General features: G+C 38.6%; 2 protein-coding genes across 2 annotated transcripts; one reads left to right on the forward strand and one right to left on the reverse strand.

Moving 5' to 3' along the window:
- Positions 1 to 3109: 3109 nt before the first annotated feature.
- LOC123655532 (UDP-N-acetylglucosamine--dolichyl-phosphate N-acetylglucosaminephosphotransferase) lies at positions 3110 to 5463 on the reverse strand. Its single transcript, XM_045591304.1, has 5 exons — positions 5309 to 5463; positions 5113 to 5227; positions 4800 to 5013; positions 4190 to 4421; positions 3110 to 3659 (listed from the first exon to the last, which is right to left on the reverse strand). The coding sequence occupies exons 1-5, from the start codon at positions 5446 to 5448 to the stop codon at positions 3167 to 3169; spliced, it is 1194 nt and encodes a 397-aa protein (XP_045447260.1). The 5' UTR covers positions 5449 to 5463; the 3' UTR covers positions 3110 to 3166.
- A 9955-nt stretch (positions 5464 to 15418) lies between these two features.
- On the forward strand, positions 15419 to 21359 carry LOC123655911 (exocyst complex component 3). Its single transcript, XM_045591656.1, has 11 exons — positions 15419 to 15585; positions 16443 to 16591; positions 16851 to 17046; positions 17473 to 17727; positions 17800 to 18081; positions 18197 to 18379; positions 18715 to 18873; positions 19107 to 19214; positions 19482 to 19661; positions 19799 to 20197; positions 21003 to 21359. Exons 1-11 carry the CDS (start codon positions 15493 to 15495, stop codon positions 21258 to 21260), a joined length of 2262 nt encoding a protein of 753 aa, XP_045447612.1. The 5' UTR covers positions 15419 to 15492; the 3' UTR covers positions 21261 to 21359.
- The last annotated feature ends 1962 nt before the right edge of the window (positions 21360 to 23321 follow it).

Raw genomic sequence — 23321 nt, forward strand, 5'->3', positions numbered from 1 at the left:
TTTTAGTGTTGTTTAAATATTTTTTTAAATGTTGAAAGTAAACTCATATGGTATGCTTATAATTATGACGAAATAGCAAAGTAGGTACATAAAGTTATACACATACATAGTTTCATTTTTTTTAATGTTAGATAAATTATGTATTCTCAATTTATGTAATTTTAAAAAATAAATTATTTACTATACCTTATCTTAGTCTTTAAATTTAAAATATTATGTAATTATCACGTTCTTTTTTTTTGTTTTCATATTAATATATTTCTATATAGGTAGGTAAATACATCTTATATTTATAATTTGGTTTTTAATATTTAGCTATAAACAAAAGAACGATTTCAAAATAAGCTAGTGATGCATTAATGATTACTTTATTATTTATTTATTTTTATTGTACTTTGTCATAAAGTATACTTTTATGATTTACTTGTTATTTATTATTAACAAGCGACCCGCCCCAGCTTTGCACGGATGAAATGGTAATACAAAATATACTAGGTACAGAATGTCTTTATATACAACATTCACAACTTTTTTGTCGTTAGACAAACAAACATGTTTTATTTGAATTGATAAATTATGGTTTTAGTCTAATCCTTACCTACTATAAAAGCGCTTAAAAAATTAGCTTTAAAACGACTATAAAGTACGCACATACAATTTCGAAAAATTTGTAGCACTGGCGTGGCCGGCACCTGGCCTATACCTACCGCCGAAACCGTAATGACACTGCATTTTAATATCTTCGAAAATATTCGTTTAAATTATATGTTGTAAAAAGACATTGATCTATATTCAATACGCAATGCATTTATGGTAACTAATGGATAAGGATTAATGCCGTATTGCTTAAAATCGCTTCGTAAATAAGCCATCAATTCTTGTAAAGGATAAAAAATGGTTATTGTGGGTTATCCCTAAGAGATAGACGTATACCATCACGGACTTTTTGTAGACAGTTTTAAGTCGTACAATACTGTAGTACATTATTTCGATCTATCTCGTAGGTTTCAGCCAGCGTTTGTAATGTAAACGCAAAAAAATGTGTTTACAGTGATCCCCTCTATTTCATATTACGCAATATCAATACCCCGTATGATACGAGCATTCCCCCGTATAACACGAGCATTCCCCCGTATAACACGAGCATTCCCTCGTATAACACGAGCACTAGACACTATAATATTTACATGAGTAACAAAGTAGCATCAATTTTAACATTCTAAAGACCTGTTTCACTAATAGTGGATACTTAATTCTATTTTTGAATGAATACAACTATATTTTTGAGATATTTCTATTCTTAAATGTGAATCTAAAAGTTGTAGTTTGTGGAGAAACAGCTTCTAATGACCTTTTCCACCTCCTACTATTATAAAATATAAAGTTTTTTCGTAATTTATGTGCAGGATAAATTTTATCCACAACCGATGAAACCCCTAAGAAAAAAAATCAATTAAGGCTTATTTAAACTAAGTTTAAAAAAAAACGAGTGTGAAAATAGGCCTGCATTGTGTCTTAAGTATACGAAGCGTATGAGAGACAGAAAATATGCGCTCGACCTCTCTCTTTCTCTGTTCGCCTCACCCGATCGCACTTTTCGTAACGCTCTTGTTACACATTCACCAGCTTACTCCCCAAGTCAATCGTGTACAAAGAAATTTTACTACAAAACTGGAATCGGAAAGTTTATAGCATCTTTTATTGTTGGTAATTGTCTCTTATAAATCAACTCTTGTGTAGTTTCCATAATTTTTTTGAATAAGTCAAGGGAAATGAGCTTACTTAAGAGCCATTTCACAATTTTACGCTCTGCAAGTTTAGGTAAATTTGGTCGCATCGCGCGAGTCGTACGAGCCGCGCGATCTTTGTGCTAGTACGTATAGTGTGACAACCAAAAGACCATCGTGATCATTTTCTGATGTATAATAAAAATTATAACTATGGTATAAAATGTTTTTTACATAATTAATTTGTTAAAAATTTCAAGTATGTTATATAACAACAGTCAATAAATTTAAAATAAAATTAAAAAAATCAATTTTATGAAACAATTTTTTTAAATTGATTTAGTTTTTTCAGTTTACGAATGAATCTAATATTTACGATATGAATAAAAAAGCATTTAATGACATCGACACCGACAAACATATTAATTAACAAATAACTAGACAAACAGATTGAAATGCCTATTTGTATTGATAGTGTGAGAAAAGAAAATTAAATTATACATTTGTTTACAGAAATTATCATTATATTATTTTACAGTCATTTTCGTAATATGTTTATTTTATTTATATTTTATTATGAAAGTATCAAATGCGTTTTATCCGCTATAACAACAGGCGCTTGGCGCGTGTGAGCGAAAGAGACGGCTGCGCAGAATTTAGCGTGGACCTTACCTCTAAGAGCGCTAGCGCTCGACTGATTTACCGGGCTTGATGCGTGGCAATATATACTATCTTTTTATTATTTAATATAAAATGTATTAAAAATAATTACATCTTTTAATTATTTTTTTTGTATTCCTTAATGATGTAAGTTTACTTTGATGAAGATAGTTCGTTAAAATTTCTTAGTTTTCTAAGAGAAATAAGGCTTTTAAAATTGTACTTATTTGGAAAATATTCGTAACTTTAAATTTTTTTTATCGTTTAATAGAGATACAAATGGAATAAAAATCTATGATAGTGGACAACAAAATTATATTCCACATATTATATTTTTTTAAAATTGTTTCAACGTAGAGGTTATTGAAAAGTAGGACTTCAAAGTATACATTGCGACCGTTTACCCAGGGAGGAGGCTGATGAAAAGGTTAATAATTTTATACACATAATATAAATCAAAATTCTGATCTGACTATGGACTACAACAAAGGTTGCTCTATTATATTTCAAGAATATAAATTACATTATTGCATCCAACACTGAGATTAACGACGTCAAAATATTACAATTTCGCTGATTGTTACCGATTTTTGTGAAATGGCTCTTAAGGAAAACTTATAAATAATTTATTTTCCTTAGTAAGACACCTCAAGTTTTTGGACACTTTAAATACATGCTCGTAATTTAAAGTTTGGTGTTCATAAATATAAATAAAAAATATCTAATGTCCAATTTATATTTACAATTTGGTATTTATATAAAATGTAATAAAACTTAAGTTAGGTTTTAACATCATAAAAATAAGAGGCCATTGGATATCTTATCAGAAATGCTACACATGTACAAAAAATTTGAAATAATAGCAAACTAGCAGTTAATCGTACTTCAGGCATTGGGCCTAATTTTATCAAAAACAAATTTATTAGTGTCATATTATTAATTGTTATGCTGTCATCATCTTCGAGCTTATCAATTAAACGGAAACGTGTTAGTATTCCTAAAACTAATTCATTCAAAGCAGTCATTTCTTTTTTTGATATAACTGTTTTACTTGGGTAGAGTATGTCTGTTTCTGCGCTATACTTGGGAAGTCTGTGTCTTGGGCAAGGTATTACGTGAAATAGCTGTGGTACAGAATATAAAAAATTGATAATTTGTGGTAAGAAAAATAACAAAACAGTTTTACTAAAATGGCTGAGAATGGCAACTACAGCAAAAGTCATTCCTGATACATAACAAAATGTATCACCCACAAAAACTTTAGATGGATACCTGAAAAAAAACCAAAGAAAACAATTTTTAACAGTTATTTATAATTGTTAACTTAAAATGAAAAACAAACCGGCCAAGTGCGAGTCGGACTCGCGCACTGAGGGGTCCCATACAAACAAAATTATTAAAAATATTTTTATTATATAATGTAACTAAAAATGTATGCTTTTCGTAATTTTTCCTTTATTTGTACTATGAGACATTGCTTCGTACCAAATTTCAAGATTCTGAGTTCACGGGAAGTACCCTGTAGGTTTTGATTCCCTTTGCAATATCCATCCAAAATTTGCAGCATAAACGGCTGTATCTTTTGATTGCATTGGCTTAGAAGTGTGATTTTTCACAGCTCCAATGGACAGTAGATTTCAGTAATTGATATAAGTTTCAGCTTGACACCTCCAAGTGTTCCTAAGAAAAAGGGTCTTGACAGACAGATGGACAATAAAGTGATCCTATAAGGGTTCAGTTTTTCCTTCTGAGGTACGGTGAGGAACCCTAAAAACGAATATACTAAGTATTTGAAATCTTACCAATTGTGTTTAAGTAGAGCTAATGTCGTAGCAAGGTATGGTATCATAATGTGTAGTGAAAAGCTGTGAGCTTTAAATTGGTCACCTCTCAATTCTATAATATCAAAAATTATTATTGAGATTGCTATAACAGCCGACTGTCCGACTTCAAGACCATTTATTCCAGCTAAAATATTTATGGCATTTGTGCAGAAAACTGCTAGCATTCCCATATAAATATAATATAAAATACCTGAAAAATAATTGGATTTATTTTAAATATTAATTAAATCTACTAAATAAAATATTATAGACAACGATAAGGATATTTGGACACTAGCTTGATTCCAGTGGTAATTTAGCGTGACTAGTGTGATTGGCACTAAGTACAGTTCAAAATCTATTGTGGTTCTGTTCTTTAGAAGCCGAACATATCACAGAATGAAATTATGTCGATGAATGGTCTAATTTTGAGGTTAGGTTAGTTTTTTTTTCAAGAAGTACCAGTCACGCTAGATTAACGCTGGGGTCACGTTAGTGTCTGAATATCCTCAGTCTATAGACAAACAATATCAAAATCTTAATTAAGCTTTCTCTAAAGTTTCAATAAATAAAAAATGTAATAACTTACCAATGTTAATAGAAACTCCAAAGAACTGCCTCAGAGGTATTGGAACAATAAATGTAGTAGAATTAAAATTCACATAGTAAACTACTAGTAACGGTAAAGATGCAATTGTAGGGAGAAGTAATTTATACCTCCATTTCAAATTTAATACATCATCTGCAAACCCTAGCAGTAACATACAACATATTGACAACAGCGCTGCCAGCAACTCTGCAAACTAGATAACACAGTTCAATATATCTTATAAAACGTTATTAATAATTTTTTTTTTCAAATTGATAAAACTAAAAATACATAAACTGCTATTTATTTTTACCTCGTTGTGTGGAAAGTTTCCTCTGTCCATTAATCCATTCCCAAAAACAATTGGTATAAACAAGAAAATAGTCACTAAGAAAACGCAACCCGAGACAACTCCAATTGCTTCAGGTCTGTGACATTAAAAATTGAATTGTAGTCCTCAGGTATTAATCTTAAGCATAGTTTTTTTGCATTTTTACAGTCATACTTACACTTTTTCTTTCGATATCTTGCAAAGATCGATTCCATATAGACCGGCATTTATGAATAGATTTTTCATTTTAGGAATTAATTCATCAGTTATAAGGTAAGATATTGTGGAAAAAAATATTAAAACTATTATTGACCACATCGTTGTGGAATATTATATACAGAAATTATTTAGCCTATTTTATTAATTGGACTTTTATAACTTCTTTATATATAAGTCTTATATATTAATAAATGCTTAAATATAAGAAATATCGGCATTATTTAATATTATCAACAAGTCTAACAACACGAATGCATTTTAGTGTCGTTTGACATTTGCAAATAGCAATGTCAAGAATTCAAGATTAAATTACAAACAAATAATTGCCAGCTTACAGCTTTTAGGGACTATTGTAGTGTCGGAATGAAAGTCTTGATCAGAAGGTGTCGATCGAATATATTTGCATTTTTTTTTTCTTTTTTTTTTCGAAATGACAGTTGCTGTTGGTCCTACTGGCCTCTACAGCGTCACCGGTGAGAGGGGCCGGGCACTTAGGCAACCGGCCGCGAAGGAAGATGTGGGCCCTTTTCGGCGGGCACAGGGGTGACGTTCGTCCTAAGGGTGTCTCCTAGCGAGATCGCACCTCGGCTTAGAACGTCGTCGGGATGGAGGAGGCGCTATGCGGAGCGCTGCGGCGAGTTGTGGACGGTCGATGCGCCTAAGCGTATCCGAGCCGTCCTAACGCGGGGGACCTCGTCTTCGCCGGCGAAGGCTTTGCGTGAGTGTTTTGTGTGTGGGTGTGTTACCTACGAGAGGGGCGTTGGCTGCGGTTAACCTATCGTCGGGATCTGTCAAGACGTGTTTAGGACGTCTAAGTCTCGTCTGTACGTTTCCTCTACCTACGTAGGAGCAGACCTCTGCTACAAGAGGGTTGGGGTGTCGGATTGCTCTCTCAAAAAACCTTGAAGAAAGCTTTTTGAGAGATGCTTGGCGATTGAATCGATCCCAAAGTCCTTATGGAGGTCGACGTTACGTACGTACCACGGTGAGGCCGTGGCCGTGCGTAAGAAGCGGTTCTGCAACGCTTGCAGCCGTTGGATGTAGGTGGGGTGACAGTGGGCGAAGACTGGACTCGCGTAGGTCATGATAGGACGGACGCAGAGTTTGTATAATGTCATCTTATTTCTAAGAGACATTTTACTCTTTCCGCATAGCATCATATACAGCCCACCGAGTACGAAGGCGGCTCGGTTACGAACGCAATTTACGTGGGACTTGAAAATAAGTTTACTGTCTAGAGTGACTCCGAGATATTTGGCTTCTTTTTGCCATGGGATCGGTGTTCCGAAGAGTTTGATTGTCTCCGGTGGCCCTTGTCTCCAAAATACGAATTTTGGGTTTCGGGTGAAGTGCACCGCTGAGCTTTTCTCGGCGTTGACCTCGATTCTCCACTTCCTGAACCACTCGCCTAGTGCGGTGGTCGCAGATTGGAGGCGTTTGGACATCATGGCTACGGAGACGGAAGTCGTGAATATGGGCATATGGCATGGGGTATGGGCATGTCGTTCGTGTATAGAGAATACAGGAACGGAGAGAGTAGGGATCCCTGTGGGACGCCGGCGCGTATCGGCCGAGGCGACGATAACGTGTCTTCGACTCGATAGCGGAAGGTGCGATTCGACAAGTAGTCTCGTATGATGAGCACGAGTCTGTCTGGTATTTTTAGATTGTACAGCTTGTAGATTAAGCCGTTATGCCAGACTTTGTCGAAAGCTTTCGCTATGTCGAAGAAGAGAGCGCCCGTCGAGTGGGCTTTCGATTTAGCGAAACCGGACAGGATATGTTCGGTGATGCGGTGCACTTGGTAAACTGGTGAGTGTCCGGCTCGGAATCCGAACTGCTCATCAATGAGCGGAGGTTCCATGGTCTTCATGGCTTTCTTTAATCTATTAAGGATAATTTTCTCGTACACTTTACAGAGTGTATTGAGAAGACTTATAGGGCGGTAGCTAGTAGGGAGGTTCCTGGGTTTGCCAGGTTTGTGAATACCTATTACTATTGCATCTTTCCACTGGTCGGGAAAGGAGCAGCCAGCCAGGAGGGAGTTATAAATCATTACTAGGAGGGCGAGTAACTGCCTTGGAAGACGCTTAAGGGTCTTGTTTGAAATCCTATCGGGCCCCGGAGACTTTTTCGAGTGAAGTCCTTTGAGGATCGATTCAACCTCCTCGACGGTAGTCGGAGGGAGTGGTTCGTCAGTAGGCGGTGAAGCCGCCTTGCGTTCAACTTCAAAGTCCACCTTTAAGAGGTGACTTTGATCGACCGGCTCAGTGCTTGGCGAGCATTGGCTCTCCAGGCTACTAGCAAGACACTCGGCCTTATCCAGATCGTCGAGGGCTGGAGGGAGGTTCGGACGTATCAATGGGGGTATCGTTGTGACAGTGTCGCTTCGGAGAGATCGCGCTAGCGACCAGTAAGCTGTGTGCGAAGGCGTGAGCTCTCCGAGGCGCCTACTGTGGCGGTCGTCCCTGAGTTCGGCGAAGCGTGCTTTCACCTCCCTCTGTAGGGCACGGAGTTTCCTCCGATTGTCGTCAGTCGGGTAAGTGTCATGGGCTCTAGTCTGCGCGTTCTTGCGCCTAATCAGGTCTTTCAACTCCTCCGAGAGTTCCCATCGCTCTCCAGGGCGATTAGGAATCTCCCTTGAGCAGTGATCGATCTTTTCTTTAATAAAAGAGGTGAGATTTAACGCGGCTGCTTTCGCGACATCTACGGAGTCAATTGTGTCGGGTATTCTATTTAAATTCTCGTTGGAATCAGTATTATTTAACTCGATGTCGAGTTTCTTAAAATCTATTATGATCTTAGTGGGTTGGAGGAGATCCGGGTCTGATCCTAACTGGATTAGGACGGGGCGATGGTCAGAGCCTAACTCGGATAACGCCTCTATGGTTCGTAACTGTAAAGTCACTCCCTTCAAGATCGCTATGTCGAGTATGACGGGTAAGTCACCGTTCCTATCGGGGTAGCGGGTGGGCGTCATAGGGGCGATCACTTCGAAGTCGAAGGTCGGTAGTGACGTCAGTCTGTCTAGTTCCCTACCTTTGGTGTTTGTTCTACGGGAATTCCAGCGAGGGTGTTTACAATTTAAGTCGCCGCCGGCCAGAATGACCGCGACGTCCAACGAGAGTAGTGATCTTATGTCACTTTCTAATAGGGATTTGCTCGGAGAGGAGTAGGCTGAGATTATTGTTATGGGCTGATGGCCCGTCAAACTGACTCGACACATTGAAACCTCGATGTTGAGAAGCGTGGGTGGGTCGAGCGGAATGCAGTGCAAGGAAGACTTATAGTAAATGATAGTGCCTCCGCGGGCGGAGTCCCTATCATTCCTAACGAGCCGATAATTAGATATCCTAGGACTTCTAATTGACGGCTTGAGGAAGGTTTCTTGCACTAACATGACGTCGACGGAGTGGTCCCTCAGAAATTGACGTACTAAATCAATTTGCCGGATAAGGTCGTTTGCGTTGAAAGTAACAACGCTGAGCGATCGCGGTTTATTCCTAGCGTTTGTAGCCATTTAAAAGCTACCAAGGGATTGCTCTATGAGAGCCGCCATGCTGTCAAGATTAGCCCTAACACTATCTAGGTAAGCCTTCATGCCTAGCAATTGGCTTTTCGTGACTGCTTCCGGCTTTAATGCCGGAGAAGTGGTAGCTGTAGGGATGCCGTTTGACAACCGTCTAGCCCAGGCTCCTAGCGGGTTATTGACCTGAGGGGTCTTTTCCTTGGGTAGGGCGGCGTTTGTCTTCGCCTGCGGGACTATTTGCTCCGTGGGAGGAGCAGAAGGAGTGATTATTTTCGCCGGCTGGGATTCGGCGGAAGCGGGGCTGGGCTTGGAACTCGTGTTTGAGTTCTTGTGGGCTTTGATAGCCCGTGGGCGTCTGCGCGGGGCCTTCGGGCAGTCGCGGTAATTCGCTGGGTGCCCCTGCGAATTGCAGAGGACGCAGCTGGGAGGAGTGGAGGGCTCTGGGACCTTACGAGGACAGTCCGTCGTACTGTGGTCTCCTAGGCACTTTACGCACCTAGGCCTCGTGAAGCAATTGCGGGCGGAGTGCCCGTATTTTTGGCAGTTGTGGCATTGTCCGGGACGCCACGTTTGAGAGGGGCCTCTACAGTGAGGCCGGAGAGGTGGCACACTGTTTTAAGGTTATAGATTTGTTTCCCTTGTAGGGAAAGGTCAAGGATGCACAAAACCATATTATATGGTTCTTTCGTGCGAAGGTTGTACATCCTGTGTACTTCTTTGACGGGGAGATTCTGGTTTTTAAGGTCCTCATGGATCGACTTGATGTCGATCTCTTTCGGGAGCCCTCGAATGACTACACGCAGCTGACGTTCGTCGTCGAGTGCGTCTGTGTGATAGCCGACTTTTTCGGCACGAAGGAGGGTCGAGAGTTTACGATGGGAGTCAGAGTCCGCTAAGGTGACCCTGATACCCTGCGCAGTGGATTGCGCGTGAGTGAAATTAATTTACTTGGCCTTAATTTTGGCCGACATGTCGTTCCAGCATTTTATATCTTGGATATAGATAGGCGGAGGCTTTTTAGGCCCCGCCGAAGTCGCGGGAGTCGCGCTAGGCGCGGAGTTTGCTGGCACACTAGTTGCCTGCGAAGGGTTCGGGGATGCGGGGGGCGTGCGGCGGGCTTTGTTGGCCGCTGAAGCGGTGGCGGGTCTTTTCTTGACAGGGGGCGGACTCGTAGAGCTGCCCTTGCGGCGGTTGCGCTTCCGCTTTTTGTTTTGGACGGTCTCGAAACCGTCCGAATCTGAGTCGCTTCCGGTCGGTGAAGCCGACCGCGATCGCGACTCTGAGTCGTCGTCGTTCGACGACTCGTTTTCACTTTCGGTATCCATTGATACCGAATCGGGGGAGGCCGGTCCGTCGGGAATCGAACCCGAGGCGGCAGCGGTGGGGGCTACGGAGGCCGCGTCCTGCTCATTGAGCTCGCGGTTTAAGGTCTCTAAGGCCTCGGGGAAACGGGTGGCTAGCAACTGTAGGAGTCGCTCCATTTTTAAAAACAATGTGTCCCTAGTGGACACGGGGAGAGAAAAATGTGTTTCTCCCCTGCCGGGGCAGGGGAGGTGAGTGCCTACAGTGTGGTCCCTAATGAGCTCTGCCCGTAGGTGACAGAGATGAGTCCCTAAGACTGACCTTATAATCCGGGTGTGTGATTGGTCGGCTCGGCTCCGGGAGGAGCGGGCCCGCGTACGCGAAGACACTAAAAAGTCCTTGCACTCACATATATATATATATATATATATATATATATATATATATATATATATATATATTTATATATATTTATATATATATATATATATATATATATATATATATATATATATATATATATATATATATTTATATATATATATATATATATATATATATATATAGTTTAAAAATATCCATATATATACTGAATAAAAAAAAATCGATATTTCAATATCTCGATATTTTTGTGCCAATTGTAATAACCTGAAAGAATTGTTACAATATTTGAACGGGAAAAAATTAATACATACCGGGTGATTTTGAAAGCGTTTTGGAAACGAAAATTTTGAATTATTTATCAATAACAGAACCTATATATAACGTTAATTTAATAATATATGTATTTTTTTTTTCATCAAAGTCGATATTCATATCGTTTACAGATAAAAAGTGAGAACCAGTAGTAGCGCTACACGGTAGGTACATTCTAAAAATAGAAATACTATACGTTTTAATAGCGAGTCACAAAATCGTATTAGCCAATAAAAACAAAGCTACCGAGTTGCGCCGGAGTCGACCAATGACGGCGTTGCTCACTTGTCCTTGTAATCGTCGGCGTCCCGCGTCCCTCGCTTTCAGTCGGTCAGTAATACCATAGCGGTACATGCGTAAACAAGGTCAAGGACGTTTAAATTATTATTCGCCGGAGTTTGAAGATGTTCTTGAGTACTTCGAGCGCGATCCCTGGCGGAGGACAAGGATGGCAGCAAGAGAATTCGATGTTAGCCAAAACTTGTATGGAAGATATTACGTACACAAGGATTACACTCGTATCATTTTCGTAAGGCTCACGTAATAAACAACGCACCGGAAAGAATCGCCTTTTGCCAGTGGTTGTTAAATAATACAAACGACAACATACTCTGGACGGACGAGTCACTGTTTAGTCGAGTGGGACTATACAATGTGCACAATGAGCATTACTGGGCTCTAATTAACCCCCACTTGATACGAGAAAACCATCACCAGGTTTGTTTCAGTGTGAACGTGTAGGCCGGTATTATTATCGACCAACTAATAGGACCTATTTTTATTGAAGGTCATCTAACCGGCAATTCGTACTTAGAGATGTTAAGGAGAGTAATATCTGAGTTAGTAGACGATGTACCTGGACAGTGAGTTTAGTGATAGGTGGATAGGTCGAGGAGGGCCTGTGTCTTGGCCACCTGGAAGTCCTGACTTAACGCCCCTGGATTTTTTCTTGTGATCGGAAATAAAAAGTTATACACGTCAGTCAATATGAAAGCTGTGATGATTTACGCATTGCGATAGTGGACGCTTTTGATAAAGTGAAAAGTGATCAAGACACATTAAGAAAATTAAAAGACAATTGTATTAAACGCGTACGTTTGTGTATTGAACGCAGCGGACTCCATTTTGAGCAGTTGCTTCGATACAGAGAAGTGTAAATAGTGTAAATATACTGTTAAGAGGTATGTAAGTTAATTATTCTGTAGAAAACTCCGATTTTTTAAATACGCCTGAAGTTTATACCTACAGTCCGTTTATAAATTGATTTGTTGTGAAAAGAACAATCGTGGTTAATAATCGAAAAGAAGTTTAAATAAAATAGGTATTTCTGACGGTCCTAAGCCCGTGTAAAGTATGAAGGACAAACGAGTCTATCTACGTAAGTACTCGCTAGCTCGCGCCTATAGGTATACTTTTATCAACCGAAACGCGCACGGACGTGTTTCATTCATATAAAATAATGAATGAATGATCAGTTCCTTACTACTTTCCAAGTCGATCGAATAAAAATGAATATTAAAATTGAAACTTTTTTTTAGTCAACATTACAATTGATTTATCCATTTTTATATGTACTATAGATGATTCCAAAGTAAAATATTTCGTTTCCAAAACGGTTATAAAATCACCGTGTATTTCGCAAGTATATTAATTTTATTACATAAGGCTAAAATTTTAAAGTTTGACATTGGTGACTTGGTCTTAATTCAAAACGAAGAGGTAAATCAGACAAAATTAGAACGTACCTACAAATTTACTCACGATAGGTTAGGGAAAATACCAGTAGGTCATGTACCAGGCGAAATTGATGTAATTTAAGATCTTGTTGATAATGAAGCTTAAGAAACTTGAGTGAATGACTTTATCGACCGTAATGTGTTTGACCGTACCAGTAGTTATTTCGTAGTCGTAGTCCATGGGTGTGCGATGTGCGTTTAACTCTGGCGGAGGTCGTGGTCTATGGAGACCGTTGTGAGAGAGTAATGTGTTTGCTTTTCGGCTAGAGAGCCGTGGTGTTAGAGGTATTCACTCGGAGATTTCTGAAAGCTTGGTTGTAACTTGTTGTGGAAGTAGAGTACGTCTATAGTTTTGGTTGTGATAACGTCGATGGTACATGGTTGTGGTATTTATGTGTAGTGGTTAGTTGTGACTGAGATTATTGTAAAGTTCTTCAAATATCTTAAGTTTAGAGCGTAGAGTTTGTCTACTTTCCCCTTTTACGTAGAGTTTGACTGAGTAGCATGAGCTGCTGTCGCTCGATTTAGGTGACAGTGGCGACTATTGATTACGGTTATCGTCACTCGATGAACGTGGCAAGGTTATCGTCACTCGCTGAGTGGCATGAGCTGCTGTCGCTCGATTTAGGTGACAGTGGCGACTCTTGATTACGGTTATCGTCACTCGATGGAGGTGGCAAGGTTATCGTCACTCGCTGAGTGGCATGAGCTACTGTCGCTCGATTTAGGTGACAGTAGCGACTCTTTCAATTACGGTTATCGTCACTCGCTGAGTGGCATGAGCTACTGTCGCTCGATTTAGGTGACAGTAGCGACTCTTTCAATTACGGTTATCGTCACTCTCTGAGTGGCATGAGTTACTGTCGCTCGATTTAGGTGACAGTAACGACTCTTTTAATTAAGGTTATCGTCACTCTCTGAGTGGCATGAGCTGCTGTCGCTCGATTTAGGTGACAGTGGCGACTTTATGTAGAACTAATAATGGAGTCCTGTTCATACCAATCGGGATTGGTTAATTTTGATTTAATGATAGTTTCGCGTATGTTTGTATGGTGTGTTATCAAAAGTGGTTGTACTATCACTTTGTCCTTGATTAAGTGTGAATCAGGATAGGCCGAGATGAGACTTTGATACCGCAGTACCTTTTTCCTTTTTACAGCATCACACGAGGACGTGTGACTTGTCAAGATGGCCGTGTCGCAGAGTATGAATACGGAACGTCAAGTGTGTGACTTGGGTGTATTCAGATAATGTCAGTTGTCAATTATTAGCTGTTAGAGTAGTGGGGTGATCGACGCGCCACCTAGCACATCGTTCGATAGTCACCTACCCTCATTCATTATATTACTCGAGTTATTCTGACGTGTATAAAACGAACGGTGCAACCGCTGCTAAGGAGTCTTGGCTCTGGCTTGGCACGATACACTTGTTGTATCCTGCTAGTAGCTTAACCTAGACTCATTCAATAATTAATTTGTGCAAACGAATTAATTATTACCTATTACGATTAATTTGGCTAGGCGGGGCGTATAACTCGAGCAGCGAAGGTGAGCGTTGATACGTATCTCAAAGGGGGCCTCCTTAAACCTACACCTGGGTCGCAAGTCTTAGGCACTGCTCTGAGTTACTCCCTCTGCCACACGATGGATTCGGCACCCGCACGGTGAACCGTGAAACCATCGAATACTAAGAAGTTAGTCTTCGCCCCTTAACTAATAACTATCCCGCCTTCCGTGCTGCGTTATCTTTCTGTTAACTGAATCCTGTGTTATAATAATTTGGTGATATCATTAATTGTGTTTATTTGTTGAGTCAACATTACCCACTGAAGCCCACAGTAAACTGAGTACTCTGAGACGATGAGAAAGAGAAATATACCTTCAAGCCGAAAAGTATACCTTCTTCTTCATTTTCCGGCATATATTATTGTATATATGAATTACATATTATTACTAGCTGCTGTGCCCGCGACTTCGTCCGCGTAGAATTTAACAAAACAGCTATTGTTCAGTTCGGGGTTATAAAAAAAATCTGAAATAAAAGTAGCCTAAGTTACACCTTATTACACCAGCTGTCTGCTAGTGAAAGTCCCGTCAAAATCGGTCCAGCTTAATGAACATGTACGCACACGTTACACCATAGATTAGCATTAAATTCACACTTTGGTCTTTGATCACACTCAAATTTAGTCTAAAGGGGCCTACACAAAGCACTGCAGGCAGTGCTTTGAGTAGGCCCCTTTAAGAAACTACCCATAGACATGTTTTTTGGTTGCGTTCACAAACTACAGAGGGATATAGACAGCACTAATACTAAAACTCGGGCGCTCTGTTTTATATTCATTTACAGATAAAACGGACCATATGTTGCAATAAAAGTAGAATACATAATTCATTTAAAATATAATGAAGTTTAAAAAAAACATCGACTTCGATATTCAAAAATAAATATCGATTATCGATATTTTGAAATTAAAAATATCGTCGATATTTATCGATATTTTTTTGAAAAATATCGATATTTCGACATATCGATATTTGATGCCCTTCCCTAGTGTCTATCACACAGAGTACCAAAGAGTATCAGAGTACTATGGTATAAACAGGAACAGCATCTATAATTAATAGCACAGAACAATAGATTCATATTTCATATTTCCATAACTTTTGTTCTTGTTTTTGTTTTTACAAAACGTAATAATAATACCACATAAATATATATCTTTACCGTTTTAATACAAATATTAAAATTATTTTTTTAAACAAATCTGCTTTGTAAATCAAATAATTAATACATTGCAACTAAGTATATAAATGCTTAAATTGAAATAAAATTTTACTGGGCGTACGTACACTAACAAATTAAATTGTAATATTCTAAATGAGTACCATGGATGAAATTGAAGAAGAATCAAGATTAGCGGCTGAAAAGATGGTTATGAATATGATGCAAAGGCCAGGCCAGTTAGAGAAAGTAAGTATTTATATTAGAAATCAATAGAATATTTTTCTAATTAATATTATTAATTTATTTATTATTATTTAAAAAAAGATTTCTGTAATCTCACAATCTTGCAAAATAAAGACTTGCAGTTTCTTTCCTAAATATTTTTAATATCATAGTGTGTGGATCAATAACCAGATCAACAAATCTCAGTAACCAACAATAAGATCATTTGAATTAATTAGTTGTAAAAAATACAAATGCATAAAAAATAGTATTTGTTATGTTATATAAATAAAAATAATTAGTGTTAATAAGATATTATATAATAGACGCCCCATTGGCACAACGGTCACAGCCATGGATTGTACCTGTTGTGCTGGCGGTTGCGGGTTCGATCCCCACACATGACAAACATTTGTATTGGCCATACAGGTGTTTGCCGTGGTCTGGGTATTTGTGCAATCCGTGTGGGTCTCCACACTGTGCCTCAGAGAGCACGTTAAGCCGTCGGTCCCAGTTGTTATCGTGTACACCTGATAGCGATCATTACTCATAGTAGGGAATATATCCGCCAACCCGCATTGTAGCAGCGTGGTGGATTAAGCTCTGATCCTTCTCCTACATGGGGAAAGAGGCCTATCCCCAGTAGTGGGATATTACCGGCTGAAGTAAGATTTTAAAATATCTTCAGTTCTCAATGGTGATTTTCAGTCTAATTTTGTTCCATTAAGTTTGCTAAAATAATCCAGTATGCTGTATGTCACAAATAAACAAAAGTCAAATTTCAACTATGCATTCCCATATTCTCAATGTAGAAAAACACAAATTAAGTAGATTAGTACCAGATGTAGGTGTATTCTTTCCGCGTGTAATTCATGTCATAGGTGGAGCAATACAAAAAGAGAATAACACACAAAAAAGCATCAATCGAAGCTCAACTAAAATCTGCAGTCCAAGGCAAACTTGATGGAGTCCGAGTTGGTTTAAGGCAATTACAAGAATGTCTGGATGATGTTCAACAAATAAGTGCAAAGTAAGAAAAATATTGATTGGAAATGACCAAATAAATATTATTTTACTCCACTGCTAATGAATCACTTGTCTAAGCTGGTGTCAATACAATCTGGATCAGATTTCATTGGAACTTCTTTCTAATTAGTTTATAATCTGATAAAGATCATCCAATCAGCACTATGTAGCTTATTAGTTACAATAGATTTAATTTGTATGAATTTATATAAAATGAATGTAAATGTTCTGTAGTATTACTAAAAATAGTGTTATTTTGTTAGGATGGATGAGTTAGAAGATTTGTTAAAGGGTGTTCCACCCCTTGTGGCCTCATTGCAAGCTGTAAGAGAAGAAGATTCACGCCACTCGCAGTATGTTACTGCCATGGACAGCTTAAAACATATTTTTACGGTACCTGAAAGTGTTGCCAAAACAAAACAATGGATTGGGGAAGGAAAGTTGTTGCATGCTCATCAGGTAAAAGGTTTTTGTACTTAAATTATTGTTTAATAGTCTATATAAGTAAAGGAATAAAGTTCCTTTGAGTTTTTATATAAAGTATGGTATACCTCTTTTATAGCAGTAGTGATTTGTATTGTTTATGAAAAGATTTTGACACTCGATTGTAGTCAATTATAAAAAAAATATTTTCAACTGTGCTCCTTTGGCACAACTGCAAGCCAATCAATCAATCAAACAATCAATCAATCAATCAAGAAATATTTTATTTTAATTTTATTTATAGGAATCGGTTAAATAACTTTGAATGTCGTTTCTTTGTTTTTTCAGAGCAACACATTATAAATGACCTTCCAAGCTATTTAACCGATTCTTTATATTTACACGAAACTCATTGTGAGTGTCAAAAATAACAAACTAAAGTGTAAAAATTTCATACTACAGTGTTTAAGTGATTTGGAGAATTCTCGAGATGATTTGTTGTATGAATTACATAGATTACCAAATCAGTCTTCTCATGACAAAATCATGCTTAAAGCATACTTTGAGGATGTTGAAATGGTTTCAAACTTACTTGAGAAGCAAATTAAGCTCATTTTAGCTAGAACACTAAATACAGTTCGCAAGGAACCAACGGTTATCGTGACCGCCCTTAGAATTATTGAGGGAGAAGAGAAGAGGGATCAAATGGCACTACAGGTAATTCTCAAAAATAAAACACTTTAAAGTTCCAAAATAAAAAGATATATTGTAGTATCCTATCTGTTTCAGCAACAAGACCAATCAGGATTTATGCCTCCCGGAAGACCTAAAAACTGGCGAACAAAAGCTTTCGAAGTATTAGAATGCGCCGTCGCACAACGCGTTGAGGGTACTCGCGTTGACGAGCGCGAAGACAACAAGCTGTGGTTGATCCGATACCTAGAGTTAACTAGGCAACTTATTTTGGAGGACTTGAGAGTTGTTAAGACTTTATGCGTTCCATGTTTTCCCCCACACTATGATATTGTCAATAAATATGTGAATATGTACCACACTTGTTTGTCTTCTAGCGTAAGTTTTCTATTTCTTACTAATTGTTAGTACCATTAATTAAAGTATTTGTCTGATCAAGTACATTTCAGATATTTTTAGCTTTTCAGTAAAGTTCTTATATGCCTCATTTCAGTTACAAGACATAGTTCAAAATGGCTTGGAAGGCAATGAATATGTTACACTTTTGTCCTGGATCCTAAACACCTACCCCGGTACTGAGCTAATGGGCAGCCCTGAAGTTAATGTCGATGTATCCACGCTACCGCCTCTTTTAAGTGAAGAGACCATGCAGAAATTGCAAGATGAATACTTGCAGGTAATTACAATCTAGTCGATGTAAATTGATTGAACTGTAAAATAAGCAAAATACTATTTTTCGTATAAAAATAATTTGTGTCAACTTAAAAATCATCAAGCAAATACAAAATTGAAAATGACTTTTTAATCGTCTTATTAGAAATAAAAATTGTATATTTGTTTTCATTAATTAATTATAGTTTCAAGTGAAACTACCACCGATTGGAATGAGATTCTGCAGATAATAATCGGCAAGAAATTCCTTATTTGCTATTTTTTTATAAACTGTATTGACATTACCGACGGGTGTTTTGGTGCATTTACTGCACTGCTATACATAATTCGCCGTCGTAGAAAATGGAGTCGAACTACATGGAGTGGATGGAGAAGACTTTGGAGGCGGAGCGCGCGGAGTGGGCGGGCGAGCGCTCTCCCGACGTGGAGCCGCACACGCGCGCCTTCCACACGCACGCGCCCGTCATCATCTTCCAGATGATCGACCAGAACCTGCAGGTGCGCCCCTTCTTCTGTTTCTTTAGATGACTATTTAATTATATTCAGACACGGGGGGCCGTATTATTCAAAAGCTTGATACAGCAATATATTCGCCCCCAACAGACAATTTTATATTTTGTACTTAAAAATCAAGAATGCACGTAGTGTACTACTCGTAGGTATTATTTTGAAAGGCCACCTTCGTTTGGAGTAACTATTTTCGAGCTTACTTAAATTGTTTTCTATTTTAGGTCACGGAGACTATAAGCAAGGAGATCACTTTTAAAGCATTGTTGTTGAGCATTGACCAAGTGACACGTTTCGGCAACATGTACAGGGAGGGTGTCATACAGTTCAAGGTTTTTTATCTTCTTCTTTATGTCAGATTTCTCTTTAAAAACGCACTATCCAGGACGCATTAATTTGCTATTATTAAAATTTTAGGGCATTTAGATTTAGTTGCCTTTTTATTTTATTTCACAATTATTGTTATGCATGTAAAACAATTGATATACCCGCCATAAAACATTGTTCGGCAGTCTGGTTGAACTCGATATTATACTCTATACTTTGAAAGTGTAGTTTGAAGATTCATGGTGTCCGAGGTTAAGTCTGTCACGTAACAGAACGCGCACTTCGCGGACCGGTCGCGCGTGGCGTACTTCACGCACCACATGATCACCATCGTGAACAACAGCGAGCAGATGGTGCGCCTGGCGCAGCAGACGCAGGCGCGCCGCTGGCCGCCCGCCCGCCACCACCCGCCCGCCGAGCGCAGCTTCGAGCGCCTGCTGGCCACCTTCCAGGTACGTGCGAGCCCCGAGCTAGTGGCGCTGCAGGCCGCCTCGCCAGATAATAAAGCTAACATAAATCTTATTCATACTTTTTGATTAAATCAATTCTTCATTTCATTTGGAATTGTAGCTAAAGTACTATTTTGCAGAGTTTGAGAGATGAAGCTGCAAAATTCCTTTTGGAAGAGGCTTTTTTGGATCTAGAAGAACATTTTGACGATCTGTTCACCTCGAAATGGCTCACTTCTAGTATACCGGTAGACACGATCTGTGTCACGCTCGAAGATTATTTCCAAGATTACAACCATTTGAGAGAGAAAAACTTTGAGTATGTTATAAACGAAGCACAAAACCTCGTTTATAAAAAATATATAACGGCAATGCTTTCAAAGAAAATTACGTTTAAAACCGTGGAGGAGGCTCAACAGGCTGCCACTAAAATAGTTAAAGAAGCAAATCAAATAAGATCGTTCTTTCGAAGAATTGCGTCAAACGCTGAAGGTATTAATGTAGATTGGCCTTTCGAAGTTATCAGCGTGCTAGCGGAGGTGAGTAAATGAAATAATTTAAAAGTGAAATTTTTTAAGAATTAGGTACTGCTAAAAATTCTACAAGTAAAGAATAAGTTTTGATGAAATAATTTATAGGCGATTAACTTCCATCCCCTACATAACTTGTTATTTCATTAGTCCGAAAGTTTCATGCCTTTAATTTTAAAAATGACACCAGACTACCTTTCAACCCACCTTTCACACAACTAGAGGTATAATTTTTTTATTCGTTTTTGTTTTGCACGGTTACGGACTAAACTTTTAGTGTTAGTAGCAGAAAAAAAAAATAAGGATTTTTTCAAAAGTTTTCGAGAACCTTTAGACCATGTTAATGGGGCACTTACGCAAAATTCGTGCTTAGTGGACATCTACTTTCTATTACCTATTTCCCAGTCAAGTTTCAAGCTCATAGCACAAAAAATAAAAGGCTTTCATAAATACTTGCGAGAGGCCTTAAACCTTTTTAATGCACCCCTATCGCCAAATTCGATCTTGCTGAACGTTTACTAACTATTAACCACATCTCTGTCAAATTACAAGTGTTACAAGTGTTTTTTCCAACAAAAAAAGAATTATCAAAATCGGTTCATAAACGAAGAAGTTATCTCCAAACATACATATATATATATATATATATATATATATACACGGTCGAATTGAGTAACCTACTCCTTTTTTTGAAGTCGGTTAAAAATATTTTACAATGTATTATCGCGAAAATGACAATGAACAATGACAGATTCCAAATTGAAGTGTAATATTTTGTTTATTTTAATTGGACGTGAGAATTGTTCGGTCCCAGGTGCTGCGGTGCCAGGACATCGAGATGCTGTCGCTGGACCTGCACGGGCTGCTGGAGAAGTGCCCGGACGTGTCGGAGGAGCAGCTCGTGCGGCTGCTGGCGCTGCGCGGGGACGTGCCGCGCGCGCACGTGCGCGACACCGTGGCGCACGTGCGCGCCGCGCGCCAGCCGCCGCGCGCGCCGCCGCACCCCGCGCTGCCGCGCCTCTTCGCCGACATCTCTTTCGGCGACCGCCTGCTGGCGCACTTCACGCTCTAAGCCTACCCTCATTTCGACTTCCAGCGGGGCTGCTCCATGAGTAGTTCACTGAGGTAGAGCCCGACTGCGGACTACTTCGACCTTACAGAAGACCACAGCTAAATAATACTGCTTTCATGCAGTGTTCTGTTATTGTGGTGAGTAAGGTGACCAGAGCTCCTGGATTTGAGGCATCGAGTTTTGCTATGCTTCTGGTCTTGCAGGCATCTATAATTACGGTAATCGGTTACCTTCAAGTGAGCCGTTCGCTTTTTTGCTGACCTAGTAGTTTAAAAAGATTTTTTCTGCCGTTTGTGTTGGTCCACGAAGCACGATTCTCGGGCATAGATTCGCTTGCGATCTAGCTCCACTACAGTGTAACCATAATTTTTGAAAGGTTCAAAGCGTACCCGAGACGTGCCCGTTGACACTACGCCACACTGAGCGAGGTCGCATAAAGTTCACGATTATTTTGCTTTAAAATGTATCAATCAGCCTTGTGTGTGTATATATATAGAAACTGGCCGACCTGGCGAACTTCGTGCTGCCTTATTTTTTTTTCTTGCACATAATAATTATATATATCGAAATAAAATATAGCCTATCTTTCAAGTTGGATCCAACTGCATACAGTGTTCGAATTTGATTTAAATCAGTTAAGTAGTTTAGGAGTCCATCGCGGACAACGTGACGCGTAATTTATATATATTAATATTAGTTTTAAATCAAATACATGTTATATATTTTTTAATAAACATCAAATAAATTATTGAATATATCATAATTGTTTCATAGAATATATTATTATGAGTGGTTAACACGACGCCAACGTATTGTAAGTGTATAAATATTATTTAGAATATGTTATAATGTACGTTAAAGAAAGATTTTTTCAAATAAATATTTAATATTTAAATAAAACAACATTTGTTTTTTATTGTCACCAAAATTGCAATGTTTGTAATAAATAAAAATTATTTGGTGTCATGGGACACAAGGTAGGAACGAAGTTCCTTCGGATAGTATAGAAGCAACACAATTTGGAAAAAAAAGATGTTGAATTTTATATATATTTTCTAGTTCTTGATTTTTTTTTTTTCTATTTTCTTGATTAGTTTTTAATTAAGTATATAAAAGTTTTTAGGAAAATTAATATTTTAGAAAATAACAAATACCGTAAAATAAAATAAATCAAACAAAATAATAATAATAATAATTCAAACTATTACTTAAGTGAAATAAAAAAAACGCCTGTATTTTTATCGACAGTATAAAATTACATAAATAATAAAAAAAAAGTTTACTAGTAATATTTTAATTTACAAACGTCATATTATACAGTCGTGTCACTGATATTACGTCACTTCCGTTATATATTTTTCTTACGGTTTTAGTATAACATTTTTTTCAGTTCGCTCGCCCAGCCAAATGTCAAGCCTGCCGTAAGGAACTTCGTTCCAATAAACGCGTATCAACGGCGCCCACTAGAATTTTCTCCTGTGTTGAGGCTCCGAAAACACTCAATACACAAGTACAAACGCCTAGATCACGGCAAAAACATCATCATCATCATCATTCCAGCCTATTGCAGTCCACTGCTGGACATAGGCCTCCACAAGTTCGCGCCAAAAATGCGTAAACTCATGTGTGTTGCCCATTGTCACCACGCTGGGCAGGCGGGTTGGTGACCGCAGAGCTGGCTTTGTCGCACCGAAGACGCTGCTGCCCGTCTTCGGCCTGTGTGTTTCAAAGCCAGCGATTAGATGGCAAAAACATCTGTACGGCAAATACAAATATTTGATATGAGCGGGAACCGAACCCGCAACTGGCGCTGTAACTATTGTGCCAACGCGTCAAAAATCGCTTCTGGTGAAAAAATGTTTTTGGTGGTATTTCATATAAGTAGACATAAATGACTAAAAGAATACAGTTTTTATGAAATAAATTTCAAATTCGAAGCTTAATTTGCACGTCCATAATAAGCCTATCATATTATCAATATCTTAACTGCTGCAGAAAGGACTATTATTTCTTCAGTAGCGGTGCGGCACCCTACGTCGCCACACCGGCTTACTATTAAAA

The sequence above is a fragment of the Melitaea cinxia genome, chromosome 8 (genome assembly GCF_905220565.1).
Source record: "Melitaea cinxia chromosome 8, ilMelCinx1.1, whole genome shotgun sequence".
In the NCBI taxonomy this organism is placed as follows: domain Eukaryota; kingdom Metazoa; phylum Arthropoda; class Insecta; order Lepidoptera; family Nymphalidae; genus Melitaea; species Melitaea cinxia.

Excerpts from the sequence above, each read along its gene's own strand:
- LOC123655911 (XM_045591656.1), top strand. The coding sequence starts at position 15,493 with ATGAGTACCATGGATGAAATTGAAGAAGAATCAAGATTAGCGGCTGAA. Across the intron at positions 18,380-18,714 it reads TGCAAGATGAATACTTGCAG|AAAATGGAGTCGAACTACAT; the intron begins GTAATTACAATC and ends TCGCCGTCGTAG. Across the intron at positions 19,215-19,481 it reads AGGGTGTCATACAGTTCAAG|AACGCGCACTTCGCGGACCG; the intron begins GTTTTTTATCTT and ends GTCACGTAACAG.
- LOC123655532 (XM_045591304.1), bottom strand. The coding sequence starts at position 5,448 with ATGTGGTCAATAATAGTTTTAATATTTTTTTCCACAATATCTTACCTT. Across the intron at positions 4,422-4,799 it reads TGGAGTTTCTATTAACATTG|GTATTTTATATTATATTTAT; the intron begins GTAAGTTATTAC and ends ATTATTTTTCAG. Across the intron at positions 3,660-4,189 it reads GCTCTACTTAAACACAATTG|GTATCCATCTAAAGTTTTTG; the intron begins GTAAGATTTCAA and ends GTTTTTTTTCAG.